At 35.6% G+C, this 24264-nt stretch overlaps 3 protein-coding genes across 3 annotated transcripts; all 3 read left to right on the top strand.

The window, feature by feature from the left end:
• The first annotated feature begins 6955 nt into the window (after window positions 1-6955).
• LOC107404283 (putative disease resistance protein RGA1) lies at window positions 6956-9556 on the top strand. Its single transcript, XM_016011232.3, has 4 exons — window positions 6956-7419; window positions 7686-7769; window positions 8181-8332; window positions 9177-9556. The coding sequence occupies exons 1-4, from the start codon at window positions 6956-6958 to the stop codon at window positions 9554-9556; spliced, it is 1080 nt and encodes a 359-aa protein (XP_015866718.3).
• Window positions 9557-13520: 3964 nt separating this feature from the next.
• On the top strand, window positions 13521-14420 carry LOC132800475 (secreted RxLR effector protein 161-like). Its single transcript, XM_060814199.1, has 2 exons — window positions 13521-14094; window positions 14296-14420. The coding sequence occupies exons 1-2, from the start codon at window positions 13521-13523 to the stop codon at window positions 14418-14420; spliced, it is 699 nt and encodes a 232-aa protein (XP_060670182.1).
• An 867-nt stretch (window positions 14421-15287) lies between these two features.
• Window positions 15288-18750, top strand: LOC107404284 (putative disease resistance protein RGA3). The gene has a single exon (XM_016011233.3). The coding sequence runs from the start codon at window positions 15383-15385 to the stop codon at window positions 18644-18646; it is 3264 nt and encodes a 1087-aa protein (XP_015866719.3). The 5' UTR covers window positions 15288-15382; the 3' UTR covers window positions 18647-18750.
• Window positions 18751-24264: the final 5514 nt, after the last annotated feature.

Below are 24264 nucleotides of genomic sequence, written 5' to 3'. Positions count from 1 at the left end.
AAAAATAGAAGTATTATGGAAATGACAAGGTGTTTGCTGCATGAAAAGGAATTGCCAAAGAACCTGTGGGCGGAGGCTGCAAATACTGCAGTTTATCTGTTGAATCGATTGCCAACCAGAGTTCTACAGAAAAGAACTCCATTTGAAGCTTGGTTTGGTTACAAACCAGACCTGCAATATTTAAGAACTTTTGGTTGTCTTTGTTTTGCTCATGTGCCACAGGTGAAAAGAGAGAAACTCGATAAAAAGGCGGAACCGGGAGTTTTTATTGGATATAGTAAAGCATCCAAGGCTTACAGAATTTTCCAACCACAAAGTGGAAAAATTCTTGTAAGTAGAGATGTCACATTCATGGAAGATAGACAATGGAACTGGGAGGAGTCAGTAAAGGAGCAGCGGTCTGAAATTCAACAAAATATGGATGATAACATAGATGATGAACCAATTAGAGGTACAAGGTTATTATCTGATATTTATGAAAGATGTAATATTGCTGTGTTTGAGCCTACAGAGTTTAAAGAAGCTAAAAAGGATGTTAAGTGGATCGAAGCAATGGAAGAAGAGCTTAAGATGATTGAGAAGAATGACACATGGGAGTTGGTGGATAGACCTCAACATAGAAAGGTCATTGGAGTCAAGTGGGTTTACAGAACCAAATTTAATGCAGATGGTTCTGTAAATAAACACAAAGCCAGATTAGTTGTGAAAGGGTATAGTCAAGTGTTTGGAGTAGATTTTTCAGAAACCTTTGCTCCAGTAGCACGCTTGGATACAATCAGAATGTTACTTGCTTTGGCTGCACAAAAGGGATGGAAGATTTACCAGTTGGATGTTAAATCTGCTTTTTTAAATGGTTATCTTCAAGATGAAATTTATGTAGAGCAGCCTGAAGGATTTCAAGTCAAGGGACAGGAGGAGAAGGTCTACTTATTGAAGAAGGCATTATACGGTCTTAAACAGGCTCCTAGGGCCTGGTACAGCAGGATCAATGAATATCTTCAAAGCCTTGGTTTTGTTAGAAGTCCAAGTGAAGCTACGTTATACATAAAAAAAACAGATGCTAACTTAATTATAGTTTCTGTTTATGTTGATGATCTTCTTGTAACAGGAAGCAATGAGATGCTGGTGAAAGAATTTAAAGCCAAAATGCTTGAAGCATTTGAGATGACAGACCTTGGCTTAATGTCCTATTTTCTAGGAATGGAGGTGAAGCAAGACCATCATGGAGTCTTCATAAGCCAAAAGAAGTATGCAAAGGAAATACTCAAGAAATTCCATATGGAAGATTGCAAAAGCACTAGCACACCCATGAATCAAAAGGAGAAATTTAGCAAAGAGGATGGAGCTGAAAAAGTTGATGAACGCTTATACATGAGTCTGATTGGTTGCTTGATGTATCTTACAGCTACCAGACCAGACATAATGTTTGCAGTAAGTTTGCTCTCAAGATTTATGCATTGTGCTAGTGAAATGCATTTTCAGGCTGCCAAATGAATTGTAAGATATATCAAGGGCACAACAAATTATGGAATTAAATATTCTAGCTGTCACTCTTTTAAGCTTCATGGTTATTCTGATAGTGACTGGGCAGGTTCTATAGATGACATGAGAAGCACAACAGGTTTTTGTTTCAGTTTTGGATCAGGAATTTTTTCATGGAGCTCAAAAAAGCAAGATGTGATAGCTCAAAGTACAGCGGAGGCAGAGTATGTTGCAGCAAACGCTACTGTGAATCAAGCAATTTGGATCAGGAAAATACTAGCAGATTTACACATGAACCAAACTGAGCCAACAGAAATTTATGTAGATAACCAAGCTGCCATTGCAATTTCAAATGATCCTATTTTTCATGGAAGGACAAAGCATTTCAAGATCAAGCTATATCATTTGAGAGAAGAACAGAAGGCTGGTGAAGTTAAACTGGTTTATTGTAAGACTGAGAACCAAATTGCAGATGTGCTTACCAAGGCTCTTCCAAAAGCAAGATTCGAAGTTCTGAGAAACAAACTAAGTCTATGCAGCTATTAGGCGAGGAGGAGAAATTGTTTGTAACAGTGCCTAGGTAGCTGCATATGGAGTTGTTGTCAGCTGACCAAGTCATTAGAATATTTGTTATGCAGTTAGCTGACCAAGTCTTTAGGATATTTGTTATTATTTATGCTGTTATACTGTTTTACTTGTTAATAGCTAGAAATTAGGAAGCTGTTAGTCATGCCTTGTGTTTAGGAAATATTTTTGTTTTTCTGTTAAAGGTTAGCTCTATATAAAGAGTAGTGCAGTGAATAAAAAATATATATTCTGGTCTTCAATTTTTGGTGTCTTATAACTACAGCCTACTTCCAGCTTGAAATAACAATATACATTACTTTATGGTGCCAATATCTGCTGTCCATTGCTCCTCATTTTTTTTTTTTTCCCTGAATGTTTGCTGTCCATTGTTGTGTTTGTGCTTTCGAAAGACGTAACATCCAAGAACTGCTATGGTACATTCGTGTTTCAAAGAATTAGTTCTAGTTTATTATCTCGATTAGTTTAATTGTCTTTAGGCTCCTCTTGATATTAAACTTTTATCTGTTAGATATTGGAGACCCAGTTGCAAGTCAGTAAAGTTTAAAAAAAATGGACAATGGACAATCAAATTCTAGACGGCAGCAATATTTCGATGGTGCAGAGACTCCCAAATGATTTGGACTTCATGAGCATAATCCATGGTTAATAGCTCATAATTTCATATAGCCAGCGTTATTATTACAATGGAGGATAATTGATCACTTGTACTCGATTGTGTAATTCTAGCACTTTTATGTTATTCTATGTTTACATTGAATATTTCCAACAGAACATGTTTCCTCAACGAGAAACTTTTTTTTTTTTTTTTTAAATTATTTTCAAATGGCTAGGTTGTATATTTGAGTTCCAAAATTCCTTATTCCATGTGGATTCCTGGTTGTTTCATCTGGGGATGGATGTTTTTTGCTTTCACATTTTCACAAACAAAAACTTTAAACTAACGTTAAAGAAACAAATTGGCCATCACATGCAGAAGCAAATAATATTTTGTTTAACTTTGGAATTTTATTTTCCTGTTGCAACTCTGTTTCAAACATTCTTGTTTGTTAAAATTTTTTAATCTTCATGCCAGATACCATTATTGAACCATGCATAAACATATATTGATATTCACCACTTAATATGTAGGTTATAGCTTTTCCAAACTCAAAAAGAGAATACATAAAAGATCCCCCATTCAGAAAGATGCTTTGATTCCAAGTTTTTCCAACCCCTGGTGTGTCTGTTGATGTGGGAAGGCATCTATTTGGGCCTGAATTTCCATCATAGTTTTACAAAGGTTGTTACCCAATACAGAGCTTATTCCAAGTAGCATATGCAATTTTCCAAGGCATCCATTTTTTTTTTTTTCCTTCTCCTTCTACACAAAATATTATTCATGCTTAATACCTACCAGTTTCCTTGTTTCTTTATTTATTCTGCAGAAAAGGAAAGCCTGACGGTGTTACAAAACACTTCTCATATAACGATTCCTCGTCAGCATTGCAAAGAAGGTTACAAATCTCTTGCTGTTCAAGAGATTGGATCAAACTTGATGCCCAACTACTTCATTTTTCTTCCCAAGAGTGGATATCTCTTTATATATATACGTATTTATAGATTAATCATATAAAAATATATTTAACTTTACCAGAAATTTTTGTTCCAAAAAAGGAAAAAAAAAAAAAAAGAACTGGTCGAAGTTTAGAACAATAACTAAAGTAGGGGAAGCAACCAACAACAAAACAAATATTTGGCAAAAAGAAACTCTTTCTCTCTCCACACCATTGTTGATCTTTCTCTTTGGAAACTATATACACTGTTTAGTTTTAGTTTCTTTCTTTGAAGCCAATGGCAGAAGCAATCTTCCTGGATATTTACAGAGAAAAATAACTTTGGTTTGCTACCATTGACAATTAACCCACTAAGAAAAATAATTTGTTCATGCATCAATTTAATTACTCATTCTGAATGGTTTCTATCCAAAAAAAAAACCTGAATGGTAATTGCATGGGCATATTTAAAAAATAAAAATACAAGAGGAAAAGGAAATGTGTACAAACCAAAAAATTAAGGATATATATAAGTGAAGAAAAAAGAAATAACACTATATTTTGTTCATGAGAAACAAAAAAAAAGTCAATGACAAATTGTCCAGTCATATTTTCATATTTGTCACCTTCACGCTCTCTGACAAAACACAAAACCATGGCAATTCCACCGCACATTGGGAAAAAAAAAAAAAAAAAAAAAAAAAAAAAAAAAAAAAGAAGCTAATGGCAAGTTGTACCTATTTTTATTTGGTTTTTTAATGAATTTTTAATATATAGTAAAAATTGAGTAATGTAATATTAAGATAACAAATATGATTTAATATTTTAATTATTTTATTATAATGTTTATTGTATGTCAAAAAATTTATGGAAACATCATACAAAAAATAGCAACAGATAATTAGAAAACCACCTGATTTAATCACCGACATATTAACAACATCTGCTTTCACGAATCCCAATAAACACCACATGGTGATTGGAAGAAAGTAAGTATATGTATATAAGAAAATTTTATGATCAGAACCATACCCATACGGACAAGAGGTAAAGCGAATACTATTTTAAAAAAAATTCTAAATAGCATTGGTTTTTCCTAGATGTGTGAGAGAAAAACCGATGCTATTAGGATTTTTTTTTAAAGTAATGTTGATTTTTTTTTTTTGTCTGTATCTAGACGATCCTACAATAGAACAACTATATATATATATATATATGCATTAGCTAGGCGAGTAGCAACTAGGGACCACGTTGGTCAATGCTGATTTTTGTGCAGTTGGTCAAACATAGGAAAGTATTTATTTTGCGTATTTATTCTCATATATAGGGGTCGACAAAATCCAATCCAACTCATTCAATCTGTTCAATCCAATTAATTTTTAACGGTTTGGATTGGATTTTTACATCAATTGGATTGGATTGGGTTCAAAATATTACAAATTGTATTGATTGGATTGGTTATGAATTGGAAATATAAATCCAATCAAATCCAAATAATATATTATATAATTAAAAAATTATATATTTTTTATTTTTTTCATTTTTATACATTAATTTTAATATTTTTTTATTTTTATATATCAATTTTTAACTTTTTTTTCCCAATTTTATATATTAATTTTTAATATATATATATATATATTTTTTTTTTTTGTACATCCTAAATCCCAAATCAAATTATAAGTTATAACATTAAACTAAACATTTACCTCCGTTGCTGTCCACTTTCAATTCGACCATCTGCTCTTTTGCTTCAAGACTCATGGCTTCAAGATTCACGGCAGCTTCAGCATATGTTCTCCTGCTTCAAAACTCACGGCAGTTTCAGCATCTGTTACTAAATTATATTTATATTTATTATTTATATTTTATATTTGAAAATTTTTTTATTTGTATTATATATTTATAAATTAGTAAGTTTCAAACCGATTAACTAATCCAAACCAATCCGATCATAAATGGTTTGGTTTGGTTTGGGTTTAACGCTTTAATGGTTTAGTTTAGATTCCATATTAGTGAAACCGATAAATATGGATTGGATTGTATTTTGATTCAAAACCGAACCAACCCAATCAATACCCACCCCTGCTCATTTAGTTTAATGTGACATAATCAGCTTTCTTTATCCAAGAAAAATATTGGGTTGCAGTCCTGTACCATTGACATGGGAACTCCACAATCAGCTTTAAAGAAAAATTGTTTATTATTATTATTTTAAAAAAAAAATAGTTACTAAAATCCTGTACTAATATACAGTCAAAATAGTCCTGGATTTGCCATTTATTTATTGTCTGCAGCTTCAACTTCAAAATCATGTTTCTTTGGAGCTTTCCAACTAATACGTTATTAAGTTTTAAAGATTGCACATGGTTATCATCTCGATTTTTGATGTTATTCATAATTTAAATTAAATTAAATAATTAAAACATTACGAAGCAAATATATTATATTCAACTACATAAAACACATGAGACCACGAGGGATATCATTTCGTTTTTCTAGATATATATTTATATATATGTATTCAAAATTACATTTGATTGACGTTGGATGGGTGAGTGTTCATAAAGTACTTATATTACACAAGGCTAATTACCAAACGCTGATAATTTTACAAGAAGCAACCCATAACATAAACAATAATACAACAATTTGGCAAAAGAAAGCTCTTTGTTGCTGTTATTCTCTTCAGCGGCTATCTGAACTTTCTTGCTTACTTCTCTCAAACCAAATGGCAGAAGGAATTCTCTTTGGTATTGCAAATAGGATCAATGGGAGATTGGACTCTGCAGCTGTCCAAGAGATTGGCTCTCTATGCGGTGTAGAAGAAGAGTTTCAACTAAGGAACTGGCTGAAGAGGCTTGAAGGTGCAGTTTACGATGCTGATGACTTGCTGGGTTTGTTCTCAAATGAATCTCTGCCAACAGGTCTGTTGCCTGGAAACAATTTGGGCGAGCAGGTAATTACTTTCTTTCCATCCTCAAACCAACTTGTTTTTCAGTGGAAGATGGCTTCCAAAATAAAAGAGATGAAGATGAGAATAGATGCCATTGCAGCGGATAGAATCCACTTCAATTTGGTGGAGCGTCGCGAAGAAACTGTTGTTGTTGTTGTTGTTGTTGTTGTTAGCAAAGTGAGAGATCAAGACTTACTCGTTTGTACCTCGTGAACAAGTTGTTGGGAGGGTGGATGGTGAAATGGCAATCACTAAACTTTTGTTGGACTCTGAAGTCAAAAGGAAATGTGCCAGTCAATCCTATAGTTGGTATTGGAGAACTGGGAAAAACTGCACTTGCTCAACTCGTTTTCAGTGACCAATTGACCAAAGAGCCCAACAACATTTTGAGTTGAAGATGTGGGTGTGCGTCTCTGATGTCTTTTATGTAAAACTGTTGGTTAGGAAAATCACTGAATCTGCATGTAATAGGAGCCTAGCAAACATTGAGATGGAAACATTGCAAAAAAAGGTTCGAAAGCGTTACCTCCTTGTGCTTGATGACACATGGAATGAAAATCGTGAAAAATTGTTCAACTTGAAAAATTTGTTGACTGACGGAGCAGCTGAGGGAAGTAGAATAGTTGTTACAACTCGAAGTAAAAAGGTTACAGGGGGCGCAATTCAGCCACATGAACTAGGAGTTTTAGACGAAAACAAGTCTTGGTCTTTGTTTGAAAAAATGGCTTTTGAGGGAGGAAAAGAGCCAACTAATAATTGTTTCGTGGAAATTGGGATGAAGATTGTAAAGAAGTGCGGAGGAATTCCTCTTGCATTGAAGACAATTGGAAGCCTGTTGTACTGCAAAAATCCAGAGACAGAGTTGGTGGTCCTTTGATGAAAATGAACTGCCAAACATATATCAAGAAGCAGAAGATATTATTCCAACACTTAAATTAAGTTATGATCATCTTCCTTTGCATTTGAAACATTGTTTTGCATATTGTAGCTTATTTCCTAAAGATCATGAGTTTTATGTACAAAATCTAATAGAACCATGGAGCACAAGGATTTGTAGTTAAGTCATCAAATTCAAACCTATATTTGGAGGATATAGTTCTTTAGTATTTTACAGATTTACTTTGAAGGTCTTTCTTCCAAGAAGCAGAAACAGATGAGATGGGAAACATAAGAAAGTGCAAAATGCATGATCACATGCATGATCTTGCAAAGTTAGTCAGGGACAGAGTGCACTATCCTCAGTTCAGATAAAGATGATATTAACAAAGAAACACATCATGTTTCGTTTGATATTAAATTGAATTCAACCAAGGAATTCCAAACTTCATTGTTTCAACCAAGCAAAATTTGTTCAATTCTTCTATTCAGGGCATATTATGACTCAGGTCCTCTCCTATTTTCTCCTGTGAATGTGCAAATCTATGATGCATCTATTTCCAATATTAAGTTCCTACACACCTTGGATTTGCATGATTTATGGATTGAAAAATTAACAAATGCTATTGGAAAGTTAAAGCATTTGAGATATCTCGATCTTTCTAAGAATATGCTCATGAAGAAACTGCCAGATTCTATTACCAAGCTGCACAATTTTCCACACTAGAACTCTCTGTCTGTATCAGACTTCAAGGTCTGCCAAGTGACATTGGGAAACTAGTCAATCTCAAACATCTTGAGATTGATGGGTGTGAAAGTTTGGCTTATCTGCCATGTGGACTGCGTCAGCTGACTAATCTTCAGAAATTAACTGATTTTCCATTGACTAGAGGAAAAGGTGCTGAGCCAAATGAACTAGCAGACTAAACAAGTTGAGAGGAAGGCTTCTTATCAAATTTGAGATATGGACAAGATTTTAGTGTGGATTACAATACCGCCAGTTTGAAGGAAAATAGTACGTGCAGGACTTATCTTTAAGTTGGTGTTCGGATGAAGAAGCTGGGAGGACATAACCTGCTGGTTTTGAAGAATCTCCAGCCACATCCAAATCTTAAGGAGTTGAACTTATATTATTATACGGGAATCAGATTTGGTAGTTGGATTATATTATTATAGGGGAATCGGGTTTGGTAGTTGGATTTCTTCACTTACAAATCTGGTCTTATTTAGATTGCTGGGATGCAGTGAATGCAAAAATCTAGCACCATTGAGTTAGTTTCCATCACTTAAGATATTGTTTATGGAGGAGTTGCCTGCTTTGGAGTATATTTCAAACGAGGATAATGTTCTCAGCTGCTCATCGTCAAATACATTTTTACAATCCCTCCAAAAACTCAGCCTTATCAAATTGCCTAATTTAAATGGATGGTGGAGGGATGCAGCCAATATCCAACAAAATAACATGGTGCCTTCATTTCCTTCTCTTTCTACATTGATTATTGGAGATTGTCCCAAGCCTAATTTAAATGGATGGTGAAGGGATGCAGCCAATATCCAACAAAATAACATGGTGCCTTCATTTCTTTCTCTTTCTACATTGATTATTGGAGGTTGTCCCAAGCTCACATGCATGCCACTTTATCCAGATTTGGGAGAACAGTTGGTTCTCAGAAATACCAGATGGACGCCGTTTGAACACAAGATAATGATTGTTGCATGACTGTATGCATCAACAACATCAGCAACTGGGGGAGAATCATCATCAGTAACTTCCAGCTCCTCTCCTCGTGCCAAGTTGAAGGCTCTGCATAGTGCTGGCATTGAGGAATTAGAATCTCAATCAAATTTGGATAGCTTCAGTTCTCTCAAGTGTAAGAAGGTTGAGAAATGTCCTAATTTGAAGCTACTGTCCCCTGGCATTCAACATCTTGCCTTGTTGATTACCAGCTGTCCTAAAGTAGAGTATGTGTTCAATGAAGATGCGGCTATCTGTACTACCCTGCAAAAACTCCAAATTCTTCAGTGTGATAGTTTGATTGCTATTACAGAGTGGATTTGCAATCTCAGATATCTTAAAGAACTTGAGATTCAGGGATGCCCCAATTTGACATCAGTGCCTTAATACGCAGCCTCACCTCAGTCCAAAAACTGAATATTGATTTTTGATCCAACTTTATTATTGAAAAGATGCCAAAGGATATTTCTATGATGCATAGACTCCCAAATGATTTGGACTTCATGGTTGTAGTTCGTATAGCTAGAGTGATAAATATCAATGCCGACTTAGCTCCCTAGAAGAATCTAGAGTTATCTTGTTTTCTCTTTAAAAATGGAGAACAACTAGTGCCTTGGAAGTGGTGAGAAAAATATCTATAATTAAATATTTCTAGAAGTATCCACAACCGACTTTCTCTTCTATAAATAGGTGATGATGTATGAGTTAAGTGTCATGTCCAATAGCAATAGAAAAAGAGAGAGTGCTGTACGTGTGAGTGAGAGTGTGTGTCCTTTGAGTGAGAAGAGTGTGAAAAGGTGTTTTGTGTCCTAGTGTAAGTCAAAAATCAAGTGAGTGTGAGTGTGTTAGTGTGTGTTGCTCATTTGTGTGAGTGAGTGTGTTGCTCTCTTTATACGTGAGAGTGTACCAATTGTTTTATATTAATAAAAATCAATTTTCTTGGTTTCTCCTTTAGTCCTCTGTCTCCAACATTTTTGGTATCAGAGCCTAGTTGGTCTAAGTTCAACTTTGTGGGAGCTTCTTGTTCGTGGTCACGCAGTCAAGACTAAGTTTACGTAGTGCTGCGGGAATTTCTAGCAACCATAATGGGAGACCTTCAAGTTGGTGGAGGTATTAAGAAGCTCAACAGTCAGAATTACGGCACGTGGTCAACGTGCATGAAGTCATATTTGAAGGGCCAAGATCTCTGGGAGATCATAGCTGGCAGTGAAGTCGAGCAACCACAGGATGCTGAGGCTTTGAAGAATTGGAATATTAAAGCTGGTAAGGCAATGTTTGCCCTTAAATCTACAGTTGAAGAAGAGATGTTGGAGTACATACGAGATATTGAAGTTCCAAAAGAGGCCTGGGACACGTTTGCAAGACTCTTCTCAAGGAAGAACGACACAAGGTTGCAGCTTCTCGAGAGTGAATTACTGTCAACAACACAGCACGACATGACAATCCAGAAATATTTCAACAAGGTAAAAACTCTTAGTCGCGAAATTACTGAGTTAGATCCTAGTTCTCCTATTACAGAATCTAGAATGAGGAGAATAATTTTACATGGGTTGAGACCCGAATTTAAAGGATTTATTTCAGCCATTCAAGGTTGGCCAGTCCAACCTTCATTGATTGAATTAGAAAATTTACTTATTGATCAAGAAAATATGATCAAACAAATGGCTGGGGTCTCACTAAAGAGCGATGAAGAAGCACTCTTTAGCGGTAGAAGAAAAGGCCGACCCAAACAACAAAAATTTAATAAGGTAAATCAACATGGAGAAGATTTTAGAGGAGAACAAAGGAATAATAGAAATAGACAACAATTTTTAGAAAATAAAAGAAATAATGGACGATTTTTTGAAAATAAAAGAGATGATGGAAGATGCTTCAACTGTGGAAGAAAAGGACATTATATTAAAAACTGTAGACTAAGGAAGAAATTTACAGAAAGTAATATAGTTATCCAGAGCCTCAAAATAATATAAGTGAAGATGAATGGGATGTTGAAGCATCTTTGGCTACTGCTGAGCTCATGGATGGCTCAAGTTCAATGCAAGAAAGGGAAACGGCACTCGCAGTGGTTATCCTTAGACGCATTGATTATAAAAATGATTGGATTATAGACTCTGGAAGTTCAAATCATATGACGGGAGATAAAGAGAAGCTGCAAAGCATGACAGAGTATAAAGGAGGGCGTATGGTGGTGACGGCAAATGACTCAAGATTGCCAATAGCTCACGTTGGTAAGGCAACAATCATGCCTCGTTTTAGTTGCCATCAAGTTCAACTGCAAGATGTTTATCATGTGCCAGGAATGAAGAAGAATTTGCTGTCAGTAGCTCAACTAACATCTTCAGGAAATTATGTATTGTTTGGACCTGAGGATGTTAAGGTGTATCGAGACCTTAAAATCTCTGGTACACCAACAATGAAGGGGCGGCGATTGGAATCTATCTATGTGATGCCAGCAGAGTCTGCTTACGTAAACAAGACAAGAAGGAACGAGACATCAGACCTTTGGCACGCACGGTTAGGACATGTCAGCTACAAAAAGTTGAAGGTGATGATGAAAAAGTCAATGCTCAAGGGTCTTCCCCAACTCGATGTCAGTGTCGACACAATCTGTGCAGGGTGTCAATACGGCAAAGCACATCAACTACCATTTGAAGATTCAAAGTTCCAAGCAAAAGAGCCTCTGCAACTCATTCACTCTGATGTCTTCGGGCGTATCAAGCAGTCATCAGTTGGAGGCATGCATTATATGGTGACATTCATTGACGATTTTTCAAGGTACGTCTGGGTTTTCTTTATGAAAGAAAAATCTGAGACCTTTTCAAAATTTAAGCAATTTAAGGAAAAGGTAGAAAGAGAATTAGGCAAAAGGATACAATGCCTACGCACAGATAATGGGGGAGAATATACCTCAAGAGAATTTATACAATATTTAAGAGAATACAAAATAAGACATCAATTGACGTGTCCAAATACTCCGCAACAAAATGGTATTGCGGAAAGAAAGAACCGACATCTTGCATAAACATGTCGGAGCATGCTACATGCAAAAAATGTTCCAGGAAGATTTTGGGCTGAGTGCATGAATACAGCAGCTCATGTGATTAATAGGCTCCCTCAAGCAAAGTTAGGATTCCTCTCACCCTTTGAAAAACTGTGGAACATAAAACCCACAGTAAGCCACTTTCGAATCTTTGGCTGTGTTTGCTATGTGTTTGTGCCTTCTCACTTACGCATGAAGTTTGATAAGAAGGCAATAAGATGCATTTTTGTCGGATATGATAGCCAAAGAAAAGGGTGGAGATGTTGTGACCCTAATACTGGACGATGTTATACCTCACGAAATGTGGTGTTCGATGAAGCATCTTCTTGGTGGGCACCTCAAAATACAGAGTTGCCAAATTCAAAGGAGATTGAGGTCAAGCTGCAACAAAATATGGGGGAACAAGAATATGAAGCATGCCAGCCAACAAATGAAGGAGAAGACGAGCCGACTATAGCAGACAAGCCTACGATATCATCTCAAAATCCCTGGCGGTCTGGTGTACATCAAGGAATACCAGAGAACATCGGGTCGAATCTTCAACAAAATGACAAAGAGACAACTCCACAACCAAGAAGATCAAGTAGACAACGAAGACCAAATCCCAGGTACGCTAATGTAGTAATAACAGAAATGGAGGATATAAAAGAACCTACATCATATGAAGAAGCATCTAAATATCATGAATGGAGAAAGGCTATGGAAGAAGAAATTTCTACATTAAATCAAAATCAAACTTGGGATTTGGTGCCTAAACCTAAAACTGTAAAACCCATATCCTGTAAATGGGTTTACAAGATAAAAACTCATCATGATGGATCAATTGAAAGATATAAAGCTCGTTTAGTCGCACGAGGATTCTCACAGCAATATGGACTAGACTATGATGAGACGTTTAGTCCAGTAGCAAAGATCACTACCGTACGTGTTCTACTAGCACTTGCAGCAAGTAAAGACTGGAAGCTGTGGCAGATGGACGTGAAGAATGCCTTCTTGAATGGAGATCTAGACAGAGAAATTTATATGATACAGCCAAAGGGTTTTGAAAGCAAAACTAATCCAGAATACGTGTGCAAGCTAAGGAAGGCACTTTATGGTCTAAAACAAGCTCCCCGGGCGTGGTACGGTAAGATTGCAGAGTTCCTTCTTCAAAGTGGATATATAGTATCTTCTGCAGATTCTAGTTTATTTGTGAAGACTGAAGGAACAAAACTAGCAGTAGTGCTAGTATATGTGGATGATTTAATTATCACAGGAGATCATGAAGATGAAATATCTCAAACAAAGAGAAATTTATCAGTTCGCTTCCAGATGAAGGAACTTGGGGAGCTCAAGCACTTCCTTGGACTCGAAGTTGACCGAACAGAGAAATGTTTATTTCTTGGTCAACAAAAGTATGCAAAGAATCTATTACAAAAATTTGGAATGTTGGACTGCAAGCCAATATCAACTCCAATGGAGGTGAATGCTAAGCTATCTGCATATGAAGGAAAAGACTTGGAGGATGCTACTATGTACCAACAATTGGTAGGAAGTCTTATCTATTTAACACTGACGCGGCCAGATATTTCATTTGCAGTTGGAGTTGTAAGTCGGTATATGCAAAGTCCAAAGAAACCTCACTTGGAAGCAGTCCGACGAATATTAAGGTACGTTAAAGGCACTATAAACTTGGGGCTTCTATATAAAAGAGGAGAGGAATGCAAGTTGGTTGGTTACTGTGATGCCGACTATGCTGGAGATCATGATACACGACGATCGACTACTGGATATATATTCAGTCTTGGTTCAGGAGCAGTATCTTGGTGCAGTAAAAGACAACCAACTGTGTCTCTGTCAACTACAGAAGCAGAATATAGAGCAGCTGCTATGGCAGGCCAAGAAGGTATGTGGTTAAGACAACTACTTGAAGATTTACATCAACAAGTTGACTATGCAGTTTCTCTCCATTGTGATAACCAATCAGCAATACAATTGGTGGAGAATCCGGTATTTCATGCAAGGACAAAACATGTGGAGATACATTATCATTTTATCAGAGAAAAAGTACTGCTAGAAGAAATTAAAATGCAACACGTTAAAACAGAAGATCAAGCGGCAGACTTATTCACTAAAGCACTCAATATTACCAAGCTTACAAAGTTAAGAGAAATGCTCAACATGGTGAATAGAGAATCAATCAAGAGAGTCGACATTGAGGGGGAGTATTGATAAATATCAATGCCGACTTAGCTCCCTAGAAGAATCTAGAGTTATCTTGTTTTCTCTTTAAAAATGGAGAACAACTAGTGCCTTGGAAGTGGTGAGAAAAATATCTATAATTAAATATTTCTAGAAGTATCCACAACCGACTTTCTCTTCTATAAATAGGTGATGATGTATGAGTTAAGTGTCATGTCCAATAGCAATAGAAAAAGAGAGAGTGCTGTACGTGTGAGTGAGAGTGTGTGTCCTTTGAGTGAGAAGAGTGTGAAAAGGTGTTTTGTGTCCTAGTGTAAGTCAAAAATCAAGTGAGTGTGAGTGTGTTAGTGTGTGTTGCTCATTTGTGTGAGTGAGTGTGTTGCTCTCTTTATACGTGAGAGTGTACCAATTGTTTTATATTAATAAAAATCAATTTTCTTGGTTTCTCCTTTAGTCCTCTGTCTCCAACATAGAGATCTTAATACAATGGAGGATACTTGACCACTTGTACTGAAGGATTTTTGTAACTATAAACTATGTAATTCTAGCACTTTTATGGTTTTCTATATCTACATTGAATATTTCCAACAGAACGTATTTCCTTTAAAATAAATCGACCACCATATGAAGAAGCAAATCGTAGTTTGCATAGAACCCGGCCACCTAATAACTTAGAAAATTAAACAGAGAGAAAGATTGAGATTCATTTTTGTGGTTATTTGAAGTCAAGATAATCACCTTCTAGTCTAGTCTGAGATGATTTGGTCATATCCAATGGTGACCATAATTAAGTCCAAATATGAAAATATATTATGTTATTTAAACATACAAAGTCAATTGACCATATAACACGAATTGGGTACCACGTTGGTCTGGCAAAATGCAGAACCAGTCCATTTTTTTCTTGTCTCAATAACGTTGACTTTGCAGCATAGCAAACCCTTGACATTTTTCCTGCAAGCTTTGGACATTTTCTGATTTCTTTCATAACAATGGCAGAAGCTATCCTCTTTGGCCTTGTAGAGCGGATCATTGGCAGATTGGGTAATTCAGCAGCTGTCCAAGAGATTGGATCAATTTGGGGTGTTGAAGATCAGCTTCTACAACTCAAAAACACCATATCAACGATCCAAGATGTACTTCTTGATGCAGAGGAGAAGCAGGCTCATAATCATCAAGTCAGAAACTGGCTCAAGAGGCTAGAAGATGCAGTTTATGATGCTGACAACTTGCTGGATTACATCTCAACCAAAGCTTTACAGTGCAAAGTGATGAAACCCGGCAACAATACTGTGGCCAAGCAGGTAAGCACTTTCTTCTCAACCTCTAATCAACTTGTATTCCGGTGGAGGATGGTTCACAGAATAAACAATATGAACAAGAAACTAGATTTGATTGCAACTGATAGAATCCGTTTTGGTTTGGAGGATCGCTGTGTAGAGAATACAACAGTAACTAGAATAAGAGATCAGACTCATTCTTTTGTACTTCAAGAAGAAATTGTTGGGAGAGATGATGATAAAATGGTAATCCTAGAAAAATTGTTGAATAGTCATACCGAAGAGAATGTATCTGTCATTCCCATAGTTGGTATTGGAGGATTAGGAAAAACTACACTTGCTCAGCTAATTTTTAATGATGAGAAGGTCCAGCAACATTTTGAATTAAGGATGTGGGTTTGTGTATCTAATGTGTTTGATGTGAAAATAATAGTTAGGAAGATCATTGAATCTGCATGTAATAAGAGCATAGCAAACACTGAGATGGATCAGTTGCAAAAGGATCTCAGGAAAGAAATAGATGGGAAGCGATATCTCCTTGTTCTTGATGATGTATGGAATGAGAGCCGTCAAAAATGGATGAGCTTAAAAAATCTGTTGACTAATGGTATGAAGGGAAGTAGAATAATAATCACTACCAGGAGTAAAAAGGTTGCAAAGATTACAGCAGACACAATGCAACCATATGATTTAGGGGTTTTAGATGAGGAAAAGTCATGGTCCTTATTTAAAAAGTTGGCTTTCGAACAAGGACAAGAACGGATGAATTCTTGTATTTTGGAAACTGGAATGAAAATTGTGAAAAAATGTGGAGGAGTCCCTCTTGCCATAAAGACCATAGGAAGTATGTTGTATTTCAAAAATCCACAAACAGAATGGTGGTCCTTCAATGAAAAAGAATTATCAAAAATTTCTCAAGAAGAAGAAGATATTATGCCAACACTTAAACTCAGTTATGATCATCTCCCATCACATTTGAAACGTTGTTTTGCTTATTGTAGCTTGTTTCCGAAAGGCTATGAAATTTACATCCAAAACCTTATAATTCTTTGGACAGCACAAGGGTTTGTTAAGTCAACAAATTCAAACGAATGTTTGGAGGACACGGGCCTTGAGTATTTTATGGATTTATTTTGGAGGTCTTTCTTCCAAGAAGCTGAGATAGATGAGTTGGGCAGCATAAGAAAGTGCAAAATGCATGATCTCATGCATGATCTTGCAAGTTCAGTAGCTGGTACAGTATGCAGCATTATTGGTTCAGATGATGAATTCATTGACAAGGAAACCCTTCATGTTTCTTTTGATTTTCCTCCAGAGTTGCCACCGGAAATTATGACTTCATTGGTTCAGCCAGATAAGATTCGAACATTTCTGTCGTTTCGGTCATATTTTGACTCAAATCCTCTCTTCTTTTCTCCTTCAAATAAACCAATCTGTGATGCAACTATTTTAAATTTTAAATTGTTGCGCACTTTGGATTTGCATGATTCAGGAATGGACAAAGTACCAGATTCTATTGGTAAGTTAATACATCTAAGATATCTTGATCTTTCCAAAAACAAGCACATCAAGACACTGCCGGATTCTATCACTAGGCTATACAATTTGCAGACTTTAAAACTGGCAATGTGTTTGGGACTTCAAGAATTGCCTAGAGATACTGGGAAACTAGTCAACCTCAGGCATCTTGTGATTGCTGGCTGCAAACAAGTTACTTATTTGCCATGTGGGTTGAGTCAGCTAAGTAATCTTCAAACCTTATCAAATTTTCCATTGAGCAAGGACAAAGGTGCTGCACCAAATGAACTAATGAGCTTAAACAACTTGAGGGGTAGCATTCTTTTTGAAAATTTGGGATATGGGAATGATGCTACTGCTAAATACAGTGCTGCAAATCTGAAGGACAAACCACATCTTCAATCCTTGTTCTTGAAATGGCTTTCAGGTGTTGCATCTGAGTCAAAAGAATCTGTTAATTTTGAAAAGTCACTGGAAGGCCTCCAACCGCACCAAAATCTTAAAGAAATGAATTTGTCTAATTATGGGGGTCTCAAGTTTCCCATTTGGTTTGCTTCACTTACAAACTTGAACATATTTAGTTTGTGGAGATGTACAAAATGCCAGCATCTACCGCCGTTGGTTCATTTCCCTTCTCTGAAGGTATTATCATTGGAAGACTTGCCTTCTTTGGAGTGTATCTCAAACACTAGCAATCGTGACTGGTCATCATCGACAAAATTTTTGCAATCCTTGCAAAAACTGAGACTAGTAGAGTTGCCTAATCTTAAGGGATGGTGGAAAGGTGTAGTTGATGGGGCAGAGAATCACATTTTGCCTTCATTTTCTTGTCTTTCAACATTAACCATAAGGAACTGCCCCAAGCTGACTTGCATGCCTCTTTTCCCATATCTTGAAGAACGATTAAAGCTTAAGAATACTAGCTGGAAGGCATTCAGACAAACACTGACAAACGTAGATGAAAACCGGATCCCATCAACAGCATCATCATCAATTTCCTCGTTTTCTCCTCTCTCAAAATTGAAGGCTCTGCATATTTCTGGCATTGATGATTTGCAATCTCTATCAGATTTGCACGGCTTCACTTCTCTCAAGTACCTAACAATACATTGTTGTCCTAAGTTAAGGACTTTGTCTATAGATATTCAACATCTTGTCTCACTTAAGAAGCTGCTAATATCTGAATGCCCTGAATTAGAGTATCTGTCCTATGATGATCATGTTACCATGAGGCAAGTTGTTGGTAAAAGCCTTCCTGAGGGGATGCAAGCCATTACTACCAGCCTGCAAACCCTCCGTATTTGGTACTGTGATAGTCTGATGGCTATTCCTGAGTGGATTGGTAAGCTTGAATCTCTTAAAGAACTAGAGATTCAGGGATGTCCTAAGCTGAGTTCACTCCCCGAAGGAATACATAACCAAACTTCTTTACGGAGATTAGTGATTGGTGATTGGTGATTGTCCCATCTTATGGGAAAGATGTCAAAAGGAAACAGATGAAGATTGGCCTTGGATTTCTTACATTCCAAATTTTTACTTAATGACCGGTCCTGCAGGAGATTCTTCACAGTCCTCTTGTTATTCAGGTATATATTCAACACAGTCATCAGTAGTAGTTTTCTTTTATTGAAAAAATAAATAAAATAGAAAGATTTTGAGGATCCTTCTTTAGATTAATGCTGCAGTGTCCTTAATTTCAACCGTTAGTTAAGAAAAGTTAGTAACTTGATCACAAATTTCACCGTCTCTGTCCCTATATCTGTACTTTCATCTATCAGGTGGTTACAAGTTGTTGATTATTTGTACTGCTCTTACATGTTAAGGCAACCAAATTGTTCAAAAGTACATGAAAATGTTTCTTTAGTTTTTGTGCATCTAAATTCATTTTAGATTGAACATTTATATAAAGTTATTTCTCGACCTTTTCTTTATTTTATTTTATTTTTTCTAGAATGTAGTCTAGTAATGTAGGATTATTGGTTCAATGGCAAAAAGATTTGTTGGCTTTTGAAATTGATTACTCATAAAATTAAAACAAAAACATTCCATGCTTCTTGTATAGGTTGAACAAAGTAAAACAGCAGGCTCTCCAACGGGATCTCCAAATCTTCATATTCTGCTACAACTTCGTCAATGTAAGATACCAACAAGTTAATGATGTACCTGTCACATACTTCTTGCACCTTGCAAGTTTAATTTATAGTACAAGTATTTTTTTTTTTTTTTTTTATGTAACTTACATATACCTAATAATACATGTGTGTTTATTACAGAGTGTAGTTTAGCTAAGTTGACAGAAAAGACAAAGAACCAGCCTTTGTCATGTAAACACCTGTTTTTATGTAAATTTCGTCTACTTTTGCAGCTGCTTCTTTTAATTTTCCATTTGCATAACGTAGTGTATCAATAATACTAGAGCAGGAATTTTCGAGTATTCTCAAAACCACAACCTTAAAACGCCATCTGTTGAAATCTATTTGGCTAATTAAACTCATCATCAACTTCCAATTTGTAAATAGTAGTATTGCAAACTTTTAGTGTCCTATTATTCCCTTTTTGTTTACAATATTCTGTAAACTAAGAAATGAAACTGTAGCATTGGTGACAATTTATGAAATATACCTAATGAAACCAACTAACTTTTGGGGGTTCTGTCTCTACTATGTTCCCCTCTTTCTTCATCGCATGAAGTAGCAACGCTGGTGTTAAAAGATCAGGAGTTAGAAGTTGCATTCAGTTACAAAATATGTAACATTCTTCTTTTTACCATTCACTATAAGTTGTTAGTTACAATTTTTTAAACTTGATGCTAGATACCATTACTGAAGTATGCATCAACATATATTGACATTCAACACTTGATGTAGGATATATAGCTTTTTCCAAACTCAAAAAGAGAATGCATAGAAAATCCTTCTGTTTGGAAAATGCTATGTTTCCAAGTTTTTCCAACCCTATTCTGTCTCTTGAGCTGGGAAGGCATCTATTAGGCCCAAAATTCCATCTTACTTTTACAAAGCTTGTTACCCAATAAAGAGTTTTGTGAAGCAGCATATGCAAGTTTCCAAGGCATCATTTTTTTTTTTTTTCCCTACTACACAAAATATTATTCATGAATACCTACAAGTTTCCTTGTTTCTTTATTTATTCTGCAGAAAAGGAAAGCATGGCTGTGTTACACTTCTCATATAAGGATTCCTCTTCAGCATTGCAAAGAAGAGTATAGAACTTAGGGATCTCTTGCTGTTCAAGATTGGATCAAACTTGATGCCCAACCACTTTATTTTTCTTCCCAAGAGTGGACATCTCTTTATATATATATATATATATATCTTATACCCTACTAGAATATTTTTATCCAAGAAGAAAAAAAAAAAAAAAAAAAAGTTTATAACAGTTACACAAGTAGGGGAAGGAACCAACCCCAGTACGGCATTGTTGTTCTGTCTCTTTGGAATCTTTACACCCTATTTAGTTTACTTTCTTTCTTTGAAGCCAATGGCAGAAGCAATCCTCTTCGGTGTTGCTGACAGAGTCATTGGAAGGTTGGGTTCTGTGGCCATGCAAAACATTGGATCTTTGGCCATGCAAAACATTGGATCCATTTTTGAATTTAGTAACTAAAATACAGAAATCACACTTATAAAATAAGTTTGTAGCCTTGCTATCTACCTTTGGTAACTGATTTAGAAAATATATCTAACGAAAACAACTCATTTTTGGGCGTTCTGGCTCCACTATACTATGTTCCCCTTGTTAGCAGTCACCAACTTAAGCTATTCTTACACACACACACACACACACACACACACACACACACACAAAATAAATAAATAAATAAAAATAAAAATAAAGTTGTTATTCCCAATTTATTAATCGTATGCCTGATACAATTTTTTTAAACATATTTGTGGCCAAGTCAATTAAATATAAACTATATGACAAAGAATAAAGCAAATCTTTATAAGATATGGTCTACATTGTCCACTTTTACTTTCTTTAATTTTATTCTTTCCCTAATTGGCTAAAGCTACACAAACCTTCCAATCAGATTCAACTGAAATGGAGGTTTGCATATAATATACAATATATAGCCACTTCATGAGGTTTCTTCCCTGCATATGTTCTGCTCAATATGTATATATCTTCTTGCTTCCTTTTTTTTTTTATGTGGCTTTGTACTTTGAACCAATTTCCTACCTTATCTTCCAAGTTTTTCCAACAATTAGTAAAATTGATTTGTCAATTGTTAATTGTATCATATTTTAGAAGCATCAAAAGGAAAGAACATAAAAAAGTTATGGTTCATCACAAAAAACGCTGTGTGCAGTGTTATGTTACTGCTTCAAGGCCTTGATGTTTTATGGCCATGGTTTCATATGTCTCACAAATATGGAAATCAGGTTTAGGCCTCCATGTTTATAAGTTCTTATGTTTTTAGATTTACTTTTGGGAACAAAATTAAAAACCAACAGCTGAAGTGGTTTTAAACATATATATTAATATAAATCTTTTTGTTGATGCTCTAAGTACTTTATAAAAATGATTTTGTTGATGCTCTAAGTAGTTTATTTCTTTCTTCTCAAGAGTGGACGTCACTTCATGTAATATATTAGTCATATAAACATATACTTTCTTAAATTTTTATAACAAATATTTGGGAAAGAAAAGCTCTTCTCTGTTTTGTCTTCACCACCATTGTTGTTCTTCTCTTTGGAAACTCTACCCTTGGAGTTTAATCACTTTTGAAACCAATGGCAGAAGCAATCCTCTTCAGTGTTGCTGACAGAATCATCATGCAAGAGATTGGATCAATCTGGGGCGACCATCAAAGCTGTATTGCTGGATGCAGAGGATCAGCAGTGCCATAACCGCCAAGTCAGAAGCTGCTCATGAGACTTCATTCAAGCTGTAGTTTATGATGCCGAAGACTTGCTGGACAACATCTCTACTGAAGCATTGATACGAGGAATGTTGATGCCTAGAAATAATAGGATTGTCAAACAGGTAAGGATTTTCTTCTCCACCTCAAACCAACATGTTTTTGGGTGCAAGATGGCTCGCAAAATCAAAGACATGAAGCAGAAACTAGATGGAATTTCTGCTGATAGAATCAACTTCCATTTAGAGGTGAGAAATGAAGAGAGAGGAGTGGTAAGTTGGGTGAAGGAGCAGACTCACTCCTTTGTAGTAGAAGACCGAGTTAATGGGATTAATGATAAAATGGCGATACAGAATCTTTTGTTGGATGGGAATAGCAAAGAGAATGCGGAGGTAATTCCCATTGTTGGTATGGAAGGCCTTGTAAAAGCCACATTTGCTCAGTTACTTTTTAATGAAGCAAATGCTGGAAAACGTTTTGGTCTGAAAGTGTGGGTGTGTGTTTCTGATGTTTTTGAGGTAAAGCTACTTGTTGAAAAAATCATTAAATCTGCAACTAAATAAGAGTATATAAAATCTTGAAATGGTCAGTTGCAGAGGATACTTCATGAACAAATTCACGGAAGATGATATCTTTTTGTTTTGGATGATGTGTGGAATGAGAATCTTGATAAATGGTTCTCCTTGAAAGATTTACTGTCAAAAGGTGGCAAAAGAGTAGAATAAACATCACCACCCATAGTAAAAAGGTTGCAAAGTTTACAGGTTCAATGAAACCATATGAGTTAAGGGTTTTGGATGATGATCAATCTTGGATATATAAGAAAATGGCTTTTGAACGAGGACAAGAGCCAGAAAACTCCACAAACTGTAACTGGAAAGGAAATTGTAAAAAAATGCAGAGGGAGCTATTAAAACCATAGGAAGAATACTACAAAAATTCTGAAGTGGAATGGTTGTCCCTTGGCGAGAAGGAACTTTCAAAGATCTATGAAGAAGAAGAAGAAGAAAACATTATTGCTATCCTTGAGCTACTATCATCTTTGTTGTTGTTGTTGTTGTGATTCTTCACAACAACAACAACAACAAAGATGATAGTAGCTCAAGTGTTCTTCACAACAACAACGACAACAAAGATGATAGTAGCTCAAGTGTAGCAATAATGTTTTCTTCTTCTTCTTCTTCTTGTTTTCAATTTTTAATGTTGTATTTTTCACAGCTTTTCAGTTGTGAGTAGAATCTATTTAGAAAATATACATCCAACAACTTTTATGAGCATGGCAACAGATGATCATAATCCAAAGTTATGATATCAGACAGCAGTGGAATGCAACTATCCTTGATCTTCTTGGGTACAGAGACATGCATCTATCATCATTTATTTCTGATATTTTGAATATTTCCCACAGCTTTAATTTCAGAACCAAGTGATCATACAATCTAACTAGCTTCTAGGTGTTTGAAATTTTTATCTTTGAGGTGGAACAGATGAACATAACATCTTCATAGGTAGATATTGTTCATACTACTTTCAAAAGAAAACTCATTTATCTTCCCAAATCACAAATCTTAATGCTTTTGAGTCATTTAGATTGCATCTAAATTATATTTGAAACATCTCCACATATTTTATTTCTTATAATAATATGCTGGATGGAGTTGCTGATGTTGCGGTCAACCATTAAGTGGTTAATTGCTCATTATTATCTCTATGAATAACATATATCAATTTGGTTATCAGTTCTTTTTGTGATCGTTGAAGGACATGTCTTTGAAGGTGCAAAAGAAAAACATAGCTGGAAAAGTAACTAGTAAATTTTTTGTACTCTTCCTTGGCAGGCACTTGTTAGTAACAGTCTTATCCTCAACATATCTTGTAACTAAAGTTACTAGACCAAAAAAGTGTAATGATCATTTGCATGCGTACTCCAGTAAGGAACACTAGGTTTTTCATTCATTATCTAATTAATCTTTATTCATTTGTTGACATTTACAACTTATTGACAGTGAAGAGGGTAAGTGCAACTAACTCTTTGTTGCCTACTTGAGAGCTCAAATAATCATATATATGGGGACAATAATTTGGTGCCAATCCATTGTTGTGTTAGTGCTCCCGAAAGATGTAACATCCATGCGCTGCTATATATATATATATATATATAGTACATTCATGTTTCAATTAGTTAGTTCTAGCT

The sequence above is a fragment of the Ziziphus jujuba genome, chromosome 1, assembly GCF_031755915.1.
Source record: "Ziziphus jujuba cultivar Dongzao chromosome 1, ASM3175591v1".
Lineage (NCBI taxonomy): Eukaryota > Viridiplantae > Streptophyta > Magnoliopsida > Rosales > Rhamnaceae > Ziziphus > Ziziphus jujuba.
This window is presented reverse-complemented; position numbering and strand designations above follow the sequence as displayed.

Coding starts and splice junctions, on each gene's coding strand:
- LOC107404283 (XM_016011232.3), top strand. CDS start 6,956: ATGTGGGTGTGCGTCTCTGATGTCTTTTATGTAAAACTGTTGGTTAGG. Junction 7,770..8,180: donor CACATGCATGATCTTGCAAA/GTTAGTCAGGGA, acceptor TGTCTGTATCAG/ACTTCAAGGTCTGCCAAGTG. Junction 8,333..9,176: donor TCCATTGACTAGAGGAAAAG/GTGCTGAGCCAA, acceptor CAACAACATCAG/CAACTGGGGGAGAATCATCA.
- LOC132800475 (XM_060814199.1), top strand. CDS start 13,521: ATGAAGGAACTTGGGGAGCTCAAGCACTTCCTTGGACTCGAAGTTGAC. Junction 14,095..14,295: donor TGCTATGGCAGGCCAAGAAG/GTATGTGGTTAA, acceptor ACGTTAAAACAG/AAGATCAAGCGGCAGACTTA.
- LOC107404284 (XM_016011233.3), top strand. CDS start 15,383: ATGGCAGAAGCTATCCTCTTTGGCCTTGTAGAGCGGATCATTGGCAGA.